The 18,310-nt window shown below is 34.1% G+C and overlaps 1 protein-coding gene across 3 annotated transcripts; it reads right to left on the minus strand.

The window, feature by feature from the left end:
• Nucleotides 1-218: 218 nt before the first annotated feature.
• On the minus strand, nucleotides 219-13,097 carry LOC134718629 (macrophage-expressed gene 1 protein-like). Of its 3 annotated transcripts, none has more exons than XM_063581276.1 (2): nucleotides 12,946-13,097; nucleotides 219-2,750 (listed from the first exon to the last, which is right to left on the minus strand). In XM_063581276.1, the coding sequence occupies exon 2, from the start codon at nucleotides 2,722-2,724 to the stop codon at nucleotides 607-609; it is 2,118 nt and encodes a 705-aa protein (XP_063437346.1). In that variant the 5' UTR covers nucleotides 2,725-2,750; nucleotides 12,946-13,097; the 3' UTR covers nucleotides 219-606. The 3 variants fall into 3 exon arrangements, with proteins under 3 accessions (XP_063437346.1, XP_063437348.1, XP_063437347.1); XM_063581278.1 differs by lacking the exon at nucleotides 12,946-13,097 and adding an exon at nucleotides 7,209-7,230; XM_063581277.1 differs by lacking the exon at nucleotides 12,946-13,097 and adding an exon at nucleotides 7,032-7,154.
• Between the last annotated feature and the right edge of the window lie 5,213 nt (nucleotides 13,098-18,310).

Raw genomic sequence — 18,310 nt, forward strand, 5'->3', positions numbered from 1 at the left:
GAGTTCATTCATTGGCAATCATACCCACCACATTACTTTTCAACAAGATGTAACCCACCTTTTCCTTCGGAAATTGCCTCTGTCAAATTAGAAATATAACAGTTCGTCAGGGGTTGACTGATTATATTGTTTTCTGTCAGCTTTTCTGCCATCACCCTTTTTATTTACCTTGGACTTCGGTTTTTCGTTTTACTCTTTTACACTAGCATAATCCAAAATCTGTTTTCAAATTTATTTAAGAAAATATACTAAACAATGAACTAATTGGTGGGAAAAGAATTTACTTGGTGGGAAAAGAAGACAATATAAAATATATACAAATCACAAGATCTTAGCTTATGCACATAATGTACAAATGTGTCAGTGTTAAATTCATTGTATCTGCATTGAACATTTTTTTACAGAACCACATTCCACATACATGTATGTCATGTAAATTTCAACATCTCAAGTAAAATTAAATGCTAATTGATAGGAAAACAAACTCAAAATCTCAGATTATGCACATAATTATGTACAAACTTGTCAGAGCAAAATGCATTGTTTCTTCAAGTAACGTTTTTTTTTTATTATTTACAAGCCGCATACGTCATGCAAAATTATGTGTTAATGGATAGCTCTGTATTCGGCTATATCCGTTTGTTTCCGATTCCTTCGTATGATTATGAAAACGCCTACTACCAGACAAACTGCAGTTGTCACCCCGACCGATAATCCTGCAACAGCTCCTTTCGACATGCCTTCATCCGCAGAATATTTAACGTGATTATTTTCAAATGTTTTCAACAGAGAACGCATTTCCACGTGAGCAGATTGCAATGTTGTCCATTTGTTTTCTTCTGGTTCAGGAATTTTGGTAGCAGGGTCGATCAGTTGCATCCAAGACTGACCGTCATGTGATATGATATAATTGGCGGGAGTTTCAATGCTTTCTGCTGGAATCCCTGTAAAAGGAGGAAGTTGTACGCGAGGGAATTTTAACTCTGATAACGCACCTGTTTGAGCACAATACATTATTTCACAGTCGTTGTCGATGGTTGCTAAATGGTTGCTGTATCCGTGATGACAAGCTTTCAACACCTGATTAGCTGAAGCCATCGGATTACCGTTCGTACAACTGTAAAATCCTCCGAAGGGAACGGCTGACTTCGTCCCCTGTTCGTAATCGTCACTCACACATACATGGATGTAAGCGGTAATCGTCATTGGTAAATAGTATTGCGGACACGATTGAGATTGTGTAACGAAATTGTTGGTTTTATCAGAGTACAGACCACCGAACAAGTATCCGCTACCCTGGGGAATCTTTGCATCTTTAGGAGCCTGACACCAATAGCTGGTATATTTTGCTGTACCGTGGTAAGAATGATCATGACAGCATGTGAAGAAGATCCAGCAACTATGACAATTATGCGTGTGCTGAGATTTGGAGGTTTCGCTAGTGTGTAACAGTGTTTGTTCGTATCCATTTTGACAGCTGTAATCTTGTGTTTTTGGATTTTTTGTTCGTAGTTTTGAACAAAGATCTTCGTTGTTTATAAGCTGGCCTTCAAACTCGCATGTTTGGAACACTCCTCCAAAACTTAAATTTGTTAATGGAGCGTGACAGGTACCGTCCTCAACATTGGCAATATAACTAAAGTTAGGTGCATCAGTGTCTGTACATCCGGGATATGTGTTGTGCTTATAATACGTCATAATGGCAGTCCTAATACTCTGTGTTAGCTCCTGTACAAGACTTTCAGATAGTTCCGGAAGTGCAGTTGTTGTTATGAAATGATCAAGTGGGAATCCATTTCGGTCTACAGGTACCAGATCGTTGTCAATTTCTGAGGCCCATTTTCCTAGTGTGAAGTTTTCAGGGTTGAGAGCTGGTCCTCCATATGTCCTGATGTCAGAATCCGTTACCGATTTCATGTACTTATCAATTTGAGTCTTCGAGATTGAAAATTTCTCTGAATTGTGAACGCTGATAAGACTTAAGATAGAAACGCTAGCGGCTAATGATATTGAGAACTTATTCATTGTTTTGTCTTCTAATAAAGAAGATTTAACCTGATCAACCTTGACAATAGATGCTCCGGCGTCGATAGATGTGAGAACATGAGTTCCAAAATCTCGGACGAGTAACTCGCTTTCGTAGCGTGCTGACGACTTCCGGTTGTGTTGTATGTGACTGGCTATTTTAAGCAAACGGGAGCGAAACGACGGGTCTAGTTGTGCATCGGGTAAAACCGTCGCTGTGTAACGCACATACCGTGCTTGGACTTTTGTTGTTAACGATTTGTCCTCTATCTGGTGTGATTTAACATGTTCGAACTCTGAAGAAAAACTGGCGGATATCCCAATGCCTTTGAATGACGCAGATCCACCCATATTGATAGAAAAAGACGTGTCAGTTTCATACTTGGACCAATGATCGTACATCTTTGAGAAAACATTCATCCGACTCGTTTTAATTGGTATTGTAACAACTCCATCCGGAATCAAATAACGTCGGTCCTCGGTGGTTTTGCATTTAGAATAGTTAAAATTAACAACAACTCCTCTGTTTTCGTTGACGAGATTATCCCATCCGAGACCAGGTAGAACCTCGAATATATATTGTGCCTTTGTATCGATCTCACATGCTCTTGGATCTCCAATCGGGAACGTTCTGTTACCATGTACATTGATTGTCAAGAATAACGAAACGAACAGCTGTAGCAACCGAATACTATCCATAATGTGTTTTGTGTCTTATATGAAGCCTGAAAATACATTTAAAATTAATATTTATAAAATAAATAATGTAGTCTTGTTTAAACATCCGTATTTCAAAAAGAAAGTTTGTCTATTAAAGATGTTAACAGAAGATTAAATAAGACATTGTTTAAGGACACTAAACCTCACAAAACACGTTTTACAAATACAGGTATACAACAAATGGAAGTTTTTAACGACCTTGACTGGCTATACAGCCCTTGCACGGTCGGCTACAGGTATACTGTATGGTTTTAAGCGATTTATAGCTGACTATGCGGTATGGGCTTTGCTTATTGTTGAAGGCCTTACGGTGACCTATAGTTGTTAATTTCTGTGTTAATTTGTCTCTTGTGGAGAGTTTTTTTTATTGGCAATCATACCACATCTTCTATTTTTATAGCATATTAATAGGTCATCGTAGGTTTTAAACATTGAATAGACAACCGTTGTTTAATCTTTAGGTCTGGTATTTTGGGGAAGTCTTGCATAGGCAATAAAGAATGTAAATTTATAAGACCCCCGTCGTCTTGAACAGGCATGAAATATTTGCCACTGGACGTAAGCAACCAACAATCATTACATCGTACCTTCTTATTTTCGTGTAAATTGTATTTTTTATCAAATGAAATAGAATAAGATAAAATAGAATAAAATCGTAAGCAACTATATTAAGTATGCTTGCCCATTATTTCTTATATGTTAGCATCTGGTTATTATTTATTCTTCTTTTTATTTTTTGGTCCATTTTTTCTTTTCTTGTTTTGCCGAATATTTTTTTCTTCATATTATCAATATAAACGTGAGCTGTTTAACCTTTTTTGTATGTATAATTGTTTGTTTCTTGCCACTTGTGTATATTTTAAAATATGTCTGCGTTATATCCCGTCAGGGTTTTAAATTTTGCAATAAAGGTTATATAAAACCCCAAGCAGGACCCTCTATCGAGTGTTTTATAAATAATATTGAAAACACTCATAACTTCCGATAACGTGAAGAGGGTATATTAACTATCAGTTATAAATACTGTGAGATTTTAATGTATTGTACTTCGTACATAATATATACGTTCTGAATGTACACTTAATATTGCATTCAAGTTACATATAAAAAAAGATGTGGTATGATTGCCAATGAGACAACTATCCACTAAAGACCAAAATGACACAGACAATAACAACTATAGGTCAGCGTACGGCCTTCAACAATGAGCAAAGCCAATACCGCGTGGTCAGTTATATACATGTAAGGCCCCGATAAGACAATGTAAAACAATTCAAACGAGAAACCCGATGCATAATGAAAGATAGTCAAGATCACTTTATTCATGAATGAGATTTATTAGTGTAGTATATATTATAATTGACTACGTTTTTAATTCATAAAATGACAAAGCATTCCACAAAAAAAATATACTGTAAACCAACTAATTTTCGCGAGCAATTTATTTTCGCGTCTTTCGCGAGAAGAAAAATAACGCGAATATAAATCGTCGCGAATTCGTAAAACTTGGATCTTTCCTTATTGGACTACATAAAATACTAAAGAATATCGCGAAATTAAATCGCCGCGAAGTGGAATAGAAAGGGATAAACGCCAAATAAAGTATGCGCGAAAATAAGTTGGTTTACAGTATACAACAACAAAGCATGACATATTTGCCACTGAACGTTAATCAACCAACAAATAATCCATCATACTGCTATTTTGCATTTGAAAAATAAGATGAAAAAATGTAACAACAGCTATCAGAATTTTAATTGATAACAGCAGCCTTAAGTCATTCTTAATTTGAGTAAATTTATACCATGATAGATAACATTCGAGTAAAGGGTCTTAATTTAAATAGTTCGAAAATAAGTTAAAGAGTATAGCCGTTACAAAATTGTTTGTTCGCGTCAAATAAACAGACTTTTTGTTACATAAATTAGGCCGTTAGTTTTCTCGTTTGAATTGTTTATTTTTTGTCATTCCGGTGCCTTTTGTAGCTGGCGACTTGTATGGGCTTTGCTTTTTGTTGAAGGCCGTATAGTAACCTACATTTGTAGACTTCTGTGTCATTTGGTCTCTTGTGGAGAGTTGTCTCATTTGCAATCATTCCACTTTTTTTTTTATCTATATTTGAAAAGAAGAATGATGTCACAGAATAATATTTATTTCCAGTTCTCACCATAGCTTGTACAAATATATCTGCATTTGTATTTTTTGTTTGGCAACTTTTTTCGTTTAAGTGGTCATATGATTGGAACCGCCCCCTTTTTTATATGACTTACTTTTGTTGGAACCCCCTTATAAAAATGGCTGGATTCACACCTGGTTCAGAACAAGCACGGGTAACCATGCTATTTTTTTAGATACTTACCTGTTATGTTAAGGCATATAATACAAACAAAAATAACCTCTACTATAATTCCCAATGAGTAAACATTCTACGAGATACCAGATGACACAGAAATTAACAACTAAACACGAATACATAACATCATTTTATGTTAATGACCGTATTTGAAAATTATGAGTCAACAAATACATGAATCTTATTTATAAAAATACACTCAAACAAAGTACAAAACTGCATTCGTTCCGTTTCCTCTAAGGTTGGTCAAATGTCAACGATTATATAAGGTCTTATGATGTTTAAATATAAAAAAATGAATGCGGACACATTAAAAAAAAAAGATATCGCGCAGTTGTTTATTTTGGGATGAATAAAAGTTACAATATCATGGTTAAATCAGTTCATGTATCTACATACCAAGTAGGCCATTATTAGGATTTGACCATTGGCCGAGATTATCAACGTTCTTACATCATACATGTATGTGTGTTCCTTTAACATAACTCTAAGAATATGTTCGGTGCATATCTGCTAATAAGCCTATAGGAGTTACCCGCAATAATGCATACCTTTTGGCAATCACATCACAACATCACAAATGTCGTTTATATTTTCAAACCCTTAAAACCTCAATGAAGACCAATTTGATAACAGGGCCCAAAATCTAAAGTTTTAATTCATGGTTATATTCAACATATTAAAAAACCCATCAATTCTATTTTGGACCAAGCTTTTTTTCTTTAAATCCAACTAGGGGCCAGCTAAAGGACGCCTACGGGTGCGGGAGTGTCTCGCTACACCGAAGACCCATTGGTGCATGCATGGCCTTCAGCTGTTGTCTGCTTTATGGTCAGGTTGTTGTCGCTTTGACACATTCCCCATTTCCATTCTCAATTTTATCTAGTATAAATTTGGACCCTGTGGTCCTTATTGTGGACCATTTAAAAAAATCGGATTCAAAATTAAATAAAACAATACCATTCAACATATCAACGAACCTAATAATTCATTTTATTTTTTGTCGAAACCAAACAAAGTTTAATTTTGGATACTTTACACATCAGTGTGGACCAATTTAAAAACGGGACCCTGAGTCCAAATTATGAATTCCAAATACACGCTTATATTGCGCATATCGAATAACTCATACATTAAGTACAACTAATTTAAATTAAAACCATTTAAGTTGGACAAGAAATAAACAATTCAATATAAAGTATTAAGAAGGTATATGGTTTGGCTCCTTTCTTTAAATTGCAGGGCCATAACCCCAACATCAGTCTTGATCTTCTTTTTTCTGATATGATTGTACAATTTCATAGTGATATTATATAGACTTAAACCCGAGTCATTGTCCTCAAAACAGACACAATGAATGCTTGTTTGTTCCCTAATCCCAACAAAGATCACACAATACCACCCACAATAATTTCTAATCTACCTGTTGTCTTGTGAATTATTATACAGATTCATACACCGTGAACTAAAGTTTCACTAGTCCAAACAACGTCTTGGAAGGCTATGTAAGGCGTCAAAGACAAAAACATACATGTATGATAGCCTTTCAAAATGTCATAATTATTTGGACTAGTGCTTCACCATAACCACTTGTGCAAAAGAATTTGACAATACATGAAAATGGAATTTTATTCTTCAAAATGAATATTGCGTATGTCAACAATCCGTTGTTTTGCGAAAAAGTAAATGAAACAAGATTAATAAACTAATAATTTATTAAGATTGATGAAAAAAAAATCTATCTTGGTCATATATAAAGAAGAACTATATAACTAGATAATTCATCCACACATACGTGTATACCCTTTAATACCAAATTTCTATTTTTACTGCTTTTTTAGTTCTTTTTATTTTGTATAAAATATTTTAACTTAATTATGGTATTATATTAGATATTTCTAGACTGCCAGCTATAATAAAACAGTAAGCTTACCGTGCATTTGATGTTCTGAGGAATCGATTAAAAAACTAATATAATGTTATGTAGTACAAAAGATAAGAGATTACGAAACCGAAACAAGAACAGGAAATTTTCAATGATGCACATATTGACCTTGAGAGGGTTTCGAAAAATCTACAACAAGATATTTATAACCTCATAAGTACTTACGATTATGTGTGTCAGACTGAATGATTAACGATTCACACTTAAGATATGACTGTTGTCATAGACAGATAAAGTAATTGAGGGTTTCCTTTCTTTGGTTATAACTTCATGTTTAGATAATGAGATATGTAATCCGATTAAACTTCATTTGATCTAGTCATGCTTGCTTATTGTACTTATGTTTGTAAATAATTAAAGTTACACAGATAAAGATAAATTTTATTTTATTATAGTGTCACATATTGATTGTCATAATAAAGTACACAATATACATATCATCACATAAAACATTCAATCAATACCCAGCCATAAAATTGACTTATGAGACACTTTTAAAACTCTATATTTACACTAAATTCTTATAAAAATCTGTATTAACACTAATTTACAAATACGTTATCTGTTAAGTAAAAACAAAATAAACTTGGCGATTAAAAAGTAATGAATAAAAATAAAGTAAAATAATGTTACTAGATCTATCACAGTTAATAAAATTGCAATCCATTAAATAAAAATACTTCAGTATAAAGTTATAAATTAAAATTAAAGAAAAAATCATGTTGACCTTAATCTTGTTTTAACACTAGTTAAAAGTGAAAAGTTTTCGACGTAAAAAGAATTTATGCAGACTCTTACAAAAATATTGCTGTATTTCTTCGCAGTTCATGATATTAACAAATTGATCATTTAAACTCATACTGTTAAAATTTTCAATATATTTAACGCATTCAAGTAAAAAGTCATATCTCAAATCTGAATATAATGGACATGTCATTAGAAAATGTTTTTCTGTTTCTATTTCATCTAGTTCACAGTATCTACAAAGTCTATGTTCAAGCGGAGTAGGCGGCCTGGAGTAACGCCCGGTCTCCAGGGCTAGCGGTAACGAGCCAGCGCGAAACATTGCCATGCATCGTCTCTGATATTTTGGAATGTTTATTCTGGTATATGTTTCAACATTAACATTGTCTTTATAAAGTCGATAGGTACGAAGTTTGTTTCCATTTACTTGGTTGCCTTTATCATTTGAAAGTTCATTTCGCCATTCTACATTGTCCAAGTTGATGAGTTTTTCATGGACCACTTGCATTGCATTGTTCACAGAAACGCCAATGTCCTGTACAACAATATTACTGTCCACCTTGTCCACAATTTTATTCACCTCAAAAGTCCAACCTTTTCTTCTTCTGGTTGACCATCTCCAAATCTTACTTAGGAGTCGATTCTCATCAAGTCTATAAAGTTTACATAGTAAGCGTACACACGATTTTCTTAGTTTAGTCTTGGTCGAGGTCCAGCCCATATCTCCGCGCGTCGCTATATTCGAAGTGTGTTTTCCTACACCCAAGAAGAGTTTACATGCTTTATTCTGCACGGTCGAGATTTGGCTAAAGTTTTTAAAGCCCCAAATTCCACTTCCGTAGAGGAGTATAGGCTCTACCATAGTTGAATAAAGTTTATTAAATACACTGTGGGTCACACCACCGGCTGATATCACTTTTCCATATACCGCTCCAAGAGCTCGACTAGCTGACTTTGCGAGCTCTTTTGCATTCTTTTGAAACGTTGTATGCTCATCAAGCCACACACCTAGATATTTGTACGAGTCTGTGAACTGTATCGATTGTCCACCACAAGAAAATGTGCTTCGCGAGATTGTCATTGTAGAAGGTCTGAAATGGACAACTTTTGTCTTATCACCATTTATAGTTAACTTCCAATTTTCACACCATTCGGTAACCGTATCCATCATTCGCTGTAAACTAATTTCATCAGGAGCCAGCAACACTATGTCGTCTGCATATAATAAAATACTAAGCATAGAGTTGTCCATCTGTAAACCACATTTAAGATCGTTGATTTTGCTGGCTAAATCGTTTATGAAAATAGAAAACAACGTGGGAGACAGTATACAGCCCTGTTTCACACCGCTAGAAACGTCAAACCACGGGGTATTGTCACTGTTAACCCGTACAGTACATTGTACATCTGTATAAAGAGATTGAACTGCACTTAAGAATTCACCACGGATGCCCAACGCTTGTAACTTATACCAGAGTAATATACGGTCTACCGTGTCGAAAGCCTTTTTCATGTCTATGAAACACGCAAATGTTGATTTACGCGATATCTTTCGGTCGTTTAGAGTCAAAAATAAGGAGTGAATATGTTCCTCACAGCTTCTTCCTTTCCGGAACCCGTTCTGTTCGTCACATAAACAGTCATTTTCTTCTAGCCATTGACTGAGTCTTAGATTTAATATAATACAATAAATCTTGCATGGTACTGAAATTAATGTGATTCCGCGATAATTTAACGGATTCCGATTATCATCTGCATTCGGCTTCAATATCGGATTTATAACACCCATTGTCCATTGGGATGGTACTTTTCCCATACGAAAGCATCCACTTATAATTTCGAAAAGTAAGTCTACAGATACTTCATTCTTCAACACTTCGGCCGGAATGTCATCGATTCCTGTCGCTTTTCTGTCTTTTGCACTGATCACGGCCTGTAATACTTCATCTCTTGTAATTGGCGCATTTAATTCAGATACGTCTCTTTCAGTGTTAACGTTATCGCTATCTGTAGGTAGTTGAGCTGTATTGTCGGACGAGAACAGAGTTTTAAAGTCATATTTCCACCGGTCAAGAACAGCTGCTTTATCTGTCTGAACAACCCCGTTATCATCAACAATTGCACACGGAATGCATTTCGAGCGTTCATTATGTATTCCCACTTTACCTATCGATCGCCAAAAGTCACGTTGATTCGAGGAGTAAAGTTTATCTTCTAATTTTTGACGTTCCTCTTGCTGGTACCGACGTTTGAATTTACGATTGATACGGTCAAACGCTTTCCTTTCTGCGCAGAATGCCTCTTTTAGATAACGTTTCGCTGAATTCGATCCTTTACTTTTTAACCACTTTTTTTCAGCTATACACGCTTGATCCCATTGTCGGCTTAAAGTTTCATTCCAGTACGGCTTGTATAGAGACTTTTTCTGTTTCATATTTCCGTTTGAATAATTAATACTTGGTAACCTGTTATTCATTTCACAAATAATAAGCGATTGAAAGTTGTCGTATGCATTCTGAACATCTTTTGTAATCCTCATCGAATTTTCAATATTACGGATGGTTTCGTGCACTTTACTTGAAATCTCTTCGGTTTTTAAAAAATCATTTGGAATATCTGACACTTTATATTTCCGACGTTGATTGAACGCGTGATCTGATTTCTCGTTATATTTAGCATCACACATAGGCACGTGTATATCACAGTATAAAAGAGAATGATCTGGTATTTTCTCCGGGACGTAACCAATTTCAGCGATTAAATCTGACATTGACATAATTTTAAAATCTAAAATAGACTCGGTATCTTCATAAGGCACACATATATAATCCACTACGGATCTACCAGATCCAGAAATACATGTAAAATCACTATCATTAAAACGGCCATTTAGCATGGCGAAATTTACATCACATAGAAAATTAATAAAAACATCTCCTTGATGATTTTCAGTAGCATCAACAACTGTTCGGGGTTTAATTAAATCTACTCCTTCAATGTAATCTAAGTTATATCCAACACGGGAATTAAAATCACCACATATCATAATTTTACCCATATTTTGGTATGTATATATATCCTTCAACAAATTTTGAAAAAATACATCCGATTCCAGTGACCTAGTTGATTCTGCAGGTGGCAGATAGCAAACTGCTATACAGAAGCATACATCGTTCACTTTAGAATTAAGTTTAATCCATAATACTCCTTCATATTCTGAACTCAAAATATCGCAATCAAAATTTTCTAACAGGTCTAATTTCACTAGTAATCCTACTCCACCGGATCCCCTAATAGCATTTCTGTTAAGATTTTTTCTGTTATTTCCATAAAATTTAAAACCATTTATTTCCAAATTTTCGTCACGACGTAAAAAGGTCTCCGTGACGGCAAACACATCACAATTTGAATACTCCAGTACCAGTTTCCGGAACTGCGAGTTGTCGTTTGTCTTCAGTGACCATCCCCGTGCGTTCCAAACTCCAAGCCGCAGTAACTCCTATTGTTGTTTCTTGACGAGACGGTTGCCAACTATCTTGTAATCTTTCTCCTTACCCATTTCTCTCAGAACTGTCCTGAAACTGGCTTGTAAGTTTCTTGTTTCATATGACTGATCATTGTCTATGTAAATATTTTCGTATTTCTTCACAGTTTTCAATTTGCGTTTGTTCTTCATAATTTTAGATTTATCATCATAACTGTTCGTTTCAACAATAACAATGCCAGGGTGTTGGCCTCTTGTTTCTTTTCGGTGCACTGATTTAAGTGTTATGTCCTGAAGTTCTAACCCGTCCTTAAGAAGTCCTTGTACCTTGTTAATTGTGACGACATTGTTATCTTTTTCTGTCTGGTCGTATATGAGATTTCTGATGACAAATTTATTTCTGTTGTTACTTTCAGTTTTTACAGTGTTTGTTTCCTTCATCGTTTTTTCCAGCGCTTGTATTTTATCTTGCATTGCTATCATATCGGTTTTAACCTCATCTCGCACAGTGTCGATTTTCTGTTTTAATTTTGTGTCGATCATTTCCGAGATTTTCTCTGACAGTTTTTCTGTAATTTTACGTTCAAAATTATTCTCCATTTCATCTATGCGACGTTCTAGTTTTTGACTCACATCACATAAGTTTGTTGACAATTGTAAGATCAAGGTCTCTATTCTATTTTGGGACGTCTCGTTAATCATGGGTGCGCTCGAAATTGTCGGTTTCATTCTTTTATTGTCACTTGAATTTTCTATGTAATATGCGTCTTGAAATGACAAATTTCTTTTTCTTTGTGTATTGTTAAATAGTTCACTACTCACATGACCATTGTGTTGATACATCGATGAATTACTTGACAATTGATTGTTTACATTTTCCTGTAAGAATGCCGGACTCGCTCCATTAACTCCACACACTGAGTATTGTGTATACTGATCCATTTCTATCATTAAACTGCTATTTACTATTGATTGTTCTTCACAAATGTATCTGGAGTATATTGTATATACTTTTCTTCACAAAAATCACTTATTATGCACTAAAATACTCGTAAATTGCAAACTTTTGTAAGAGCACTAAATTCAACACGTTCACTCTAAGTCACGTGATATATATCACAAACGATTAAAAGAACATTCAATTTGGTAAAAGTCGATAATTGCTTATTATTGTTTAATTCAAACTAAAAGCACAAAATCTTATAGATGTCATGTCAAAAAATTATAAAGCAGAACCATGTAAACACAATCGGAGACAAACAAATGCATGGACTACTTACCACTTGGTATAAATAGCCATGTGTTCACCACTCATACTTGGGTTGTTGTCTCTTTGACACATTTCCCATATCCATCCTTCGATATAATATCAGCGAGTAGAGTTAGATATATAATTTACGGGGAAGGGGGGGGGGGGGGGGGGGGGGGGGGGTAAAAAAAAGTAGTGTACAACCGTAGTCTGGTAAAAGTTGAAAATAAATAACTTCATACCATGCATAAGACAGAATGAAAATTAATACTTCACAACAACAAAATAAACGGATAGCAAAATCGAAATAAAATCAAAATGAACATGCGTAACAACAGATGAAAATAGTCAATTCACGAACCCCCTCCCCTCTCTCCTAAGAATGTCAACTAAATACTATATATGTAAGAAACAATAATACATACAGTTTATACTGTTCTGTAAAGAAATATGTTCATTCAACCAGTAAAATAGGTGAATTCATAGTTTACTTCCGCATTTTATTCTCGTTCTAGTCAATAGTACACATTTAACAAAAGGTGTTGTCGAAATGAATGACGTGTATTGACATGATTATGCCCTGTGTCTATTTTTACATATTTTGGGTTTTCATGTGTTATATGTATATATATTATATATGTAGGACTCGGAGGTCTGATGGGGACGCTGAAGTGCGATGGTCACGCTGATGTACGATGGTCCTTTCGCTGAAGTGCGATATGGTTTTGCATTACGTTTGGACAATGTGAAGTTTTCAAAAACAACGTTATTAAATTAAATTGCTCCGTGTTGAATACCTTTGTTTACTTTTACAAATTGTGACTTGGATGGAGAATTGTCTAATTGGCACTCATACTACATCTTACATCGATATGGGCAGAATAATACGATGTTGTAGATGAAGGTTTCATACGCACAAAGGAAAGGAAACAGAATGAAACGATCGATTCAAATCCCGAACAGTTTTGAGCATTATCGTTGGGGGTTGCCAAAATATGTTAATTTAAATCGGAAACCAAACCATTGGGAAAAGGGACTAAAAGAAGATCTTGGTCTGTAGATGTGCTAACCAGTGTTTGCGGAAGCAGGTTTAATTAATGAATGCCGAAAACGTTGTGTAAGACAAATAAAATGTATAATTGATCTTAATATTAATTTACGCTTCTCTTCAAATAATTGTATGTTAACAACTTAATAATAAATTAGAATTATTTTCTAGCAAGGTTTTCGTGATATCAAGTAGCTATATATTTGTTTTACTCTTAAGATGAAACCTGCTTTGTTAGAAAAAAAACCGCGATCTTAATAATTCTATTTTGCGTATACATTTATCATCTTCTGCAATCGAATAGGCCAAAATAAACCCGAATTTCACTGCATGACAATAGTTGTTGAAAAGGTTGTTCTTGCGTCATGTGTGTTATAACGTCATTGTCCCAGTTTCAGGGGAGGGTTGAGGGCTCATACACATGTGCATCTAAGTGGGTGCCTCCTTCTTTGTTTGGTTATTGTTTGTTTAATCAAGCATAAATCAAGCCGTTGGTTTTCTCTTATGAATTTAAAACATTTCGTCAAACTTTATCGTTTCATACTTTGCTATGTGATAAGGATTTTGATGATTGTCGTTGACCAAATAGTAGATTCAGATTCAGATTCAATAGTTTATTAAAGTCTCACCACATACAACATGATTAAAACAGGATACAATTATAAAATTAATTGTATACAGTAAACATAGTTAAAACAATTAAATACATGTATGTGCCATTCTTAAAAGAATTATGAGAGACTATTAAAATACAAATAATACTTATTCATTTTATAAAATACTACAAATACAGTAGTTAATGATATAAAATACTGTTTCTCCTTGTTAAAATGTTATTGCAGGTTTTGGCAACAATATTACAAATAATGGTATTTTTAAACATATATATAAATTTTTCTTCATCAGAAAAGTTTAAAAACATATCATTATGACACAATATATCAATAAAAAGAGCATTTCTTAGATTTTGATACAAGGGGCAATTTAAAAGTACACGTTTTTCATCTTCTAAAATATTGCAATTAAAACAGACTCTTTCATCTAGATTTTTTCTTTCATATCGACCAGTTTCAATTTTTAATGGTGCTACACCACATCTAAACTTTGAAAAAGCACTACGATGGCGCTGTGGCATTTTTTGTAGCAAATATTGCTCAGTGTTATAAGTATGTTTAAAAAAATTATATGTTCTCAATTTACAACCGGTACTATATGAAAAAATTCTTGTACACCAGTCTTTTTTATATTTATCAAACATTTTCTCTTCTAACTGAGATATACTATAACTACTAACAATGTATCAAGAAAATTTTCATTTATTTTACAATTTCTGTCAAAATCAATGAATTCAACATCTCCATAACTTTGTAGCACCAGTTTTTTTAATTTACAACTACCTTTCATCACTGACCATTTTTAAAAAAACTTTATAATTAATTCTTTTATTGTTCATTTTTGTACATTTGGACCAGTGTCGAAAAATATTTGTCCACTGTTTAACACATGGTATCGTGATGTTAATGTCGACGTCGTTCGGGTTAATTAGGGTCACCCAAGTCGTGCAGATTAAATTATACATATGAACTTCCCAATTATCAATTTCCCATTTCTTAGCAGTAACATACCCTCTGCCCCCTCGTATGGTGTTTACATATCACAATTGATACGTTATTCACGTGCTTGTTCACTCTATACGGTGCTCCTAACGCAGAAACTGCTCCAACAAAGTTATGAGGAGGACTGATTAAAATTGACACTCGGTAAATTTTATGGACACCATCACGAATTGGTGGATCCATATGATGTCTCTTTAACCAAACTAGCTAAGGACATTTCTACCACATGGTAGATTGGGGATGGTCATTATGTCGTCTAATCTTTTAATTACCAAACGTGACTTATTCCCGATTGTGACTGTTTTGCTAAATGTGAATTCGCATTACTATAAGACGTGTTTCTGTACTTGTTTATCCCAAATTCATGTATTTAGTTTACATGTGTAATGTTATATTTGTAATTCTCATCGGATTTTGTCCAATGTGTTGACGTCTTTTTATTATATTTAGGTGTTACGGATAGAAAAATTAATCACCGCCTTTATTAATTACATTTAATTTTGTACAATTATTTACGTTTGAAGTTGGATTCATAACACACTGGACATATGTATATATTACAGTTAATTGCTATTAATAAGTATTGCAATATGCATTTTGTTTAAATGATCAGTATTTAGTTCATGATAATCTTAAATCAATCCTAATTCTATCTCACTTTTTAATTATAGTTTTTCATATGTGACGTCATGCTGTTTCTAAATTTCATAAATTCAAATGTGGCATAACGTTTGTGCCTTTTCGCCATTGTATGTGACGTCATTTTTTTAATTGCGTTGACTCCTGGAGTGATTCGGATGTGTCTATTTTGTGTTGAACTTAGCATTATGTATTCGGGTTTAGTTTTCTGTAATTAGTTAATACTTCAGTTTCATTATGTATATCTCTTTCATATTCATTTGATAAAATTTACTGTTTGCAATAGCATGAGTTGTTCTATATTATAAGAATGTTCTTATCCCGAGCATAAAAACAATGCTGTATTTGGCAAAACCTTTTCAACTTTTGATCTTCAGTGCTGTACAACTTTGTACTTTTTTCAGTTTCGATCTTTTATATCTGGGCGACACTGGTGAGTCTTGTGTGGACAAGGCGCGTTTTTGACGTATTGAATTTTAAACCTGATCTATTAATCTTGTTTCTCTTTGTCTAATATGTTCTTCTATTTATTTGTATTGTAGTCCTGTAATATTATGTTGTCATTTCAATGTTATATTTAACTTTGCCATTAAAGTGCGAGGTTTGACATGCCACGAAATCAGGTTCAACCCACCTCTTTTATTCCCCTTTAAAAGTGTCCTGTACCAAGTCAGGAAGATGGCCATTGTTATATTATTGTTCGTGTCTGTGTGTGTTGCATTTTAACGTTGAGTCGTTTGTGTTTTCTCTTATTTTTGAGATATTCAGATAAGACGTGGCACGGTACTTGTCTATCCCGAATTCATGTTTTTGGTTTTGATATTATATTTGTTATTCTCGTGGTGTTTTGTCTGATGCTTGGTCCGTTTCTATGTGTCGTGCGTCGTTGTTCTCCTCTTATATTCGATTTTAGTTTGTTACCCCGATTTTGTTTTTTGTCCATGGATTTATGAGTTTTGAACAGCGGTATACTACTGTTGCCTTTATTTACCTACTTGGTTAATAACTATAACTGTCTTGTTTAAATCTTCTTCCTTTTGTCTCTTGGGATTTATAGTTGAATCATTGACAATATTAACACATCTCTTAATTTTTTAAATGATTTAACTGACACAATATCACCTTTTTCTGCTTTTAATTAAATTTAATAAAGTCAGAACTGACGTCTGCTTATCTGGGTCGTGACGTCATAGTGATCAGAATTGTCTGCAAAGGAACAATATATGGGTAAATGACAAATACAGTAGACTTTGGATGTTTGAATGAAACATCTTTTTTGGTTGTGTTTTATGACAACTGTGATTGCTGGTAGTTGGTGATCTACTCCGATATATTTTTCCGCAACTAATAGTCACGTACAATGTTTATAAGGCATTTATTATTTTATCCGACGATAGACATTTTTACGAATTTGATAAAGCAATATTTGTCACATTATATTCACGATTACAATTCAATTAGACACAATTGATTTTCCTGAATGTATCTGGATGTCCCTAACTGTCGGAAGTGCGTTAAAAAAAATTCCCGAACCATTCCAGATCCTCAGGACTCTGTTACGAAGTATATATACAACTATGTTTAGGAGACAATTAAATATAGGACCTATCGGATCATTAAGAATAGAAATCCGACTTGTATCCTTTATTGCTATTATGCTGTCTGATTAAAAAAGGCAGCATTAATCGGCTGCGTGTGGCAGTTATTGTAAAGTGTTCATCCAGGTAAGTAAAAGCGAACCGATCTACGTCAATAGCAGTAATGTATTTTCAAGAAATGTTTTTCTCTGAAACTACTAACTTTTTATGAGGATATAAACTTTATAACCTTTGCCCGCCGTTTCAACCGATCAACAAACGTGACGAATGACATTAAAATATAATTTAGTCGCCATGTGTGTACATTTATATCTTTTTCTTTGTTTGTAAAGATACATGGCTTAAAGTACAGTAACATCCCTGTATGAAGTTGGTAAATGTAAGATGTTCTGAAATGGTCCAGCGCCTAAACGTTTCTGGACTCTTGACAGGTGAAAACAAATGCAGCGCAAGGAGATGTGATATGATTGCCAAAAGGACCATCAAAGTTAAAATAAAGTGAATGTAAACAAGAATAGGTTACCTCACGGTATTCAGCAATGCGAAGAGCACATACCTCACAAAGTGAGACGGCTACAAAAGACCCCTACATCAAATTAATTCTGAAAACAAATATAACAGTTTAGATCATGACCTTGACATTTATCCTTGACCTTTTTTTCTTCAAGTGAACCAAGGATCTGAAATCAAAACATCGTAGATTGCTGTCATTTATATTTACAAGTTACAAATACATATCGCTTATTTCAAATACATAAGGGGAAATATCTCTCATAAGGAGTCTTAATAACGCTTCGGTCTAAATAATACCTAATATTCTGATGATATAACCAGCAATTTGAAAAATCAAAGCCTGAAAGGCTGTAAAAGCAATTGCTGCCATGTTTAT

Source organism: Mytilus trossulus, chromosome 5, assembly GCF_036588685.1.
Source record: "Mytilus trossulus isolate FHL-02 chromosome 5, PNRI_Mtr1.1.1.hap1, whole genome shotgun sequence".
Taxonomy (NCBI): Eukaryota; Metazoa; Mollusca; class Bivalvia; order Mytilida; family Mytilidae; genus Mytilus; species Mytilus trossulus.

What these genes read in the sequence shown, in the direction of transcription:
- LOC134718629 (XM_063581276.1), bottom strand. Translation starts at nt 2,724, where the DNA reads ATGGATAGTATTCGGTTGCTACAGCTGTTCGTTTCGTTATTCTTGACA.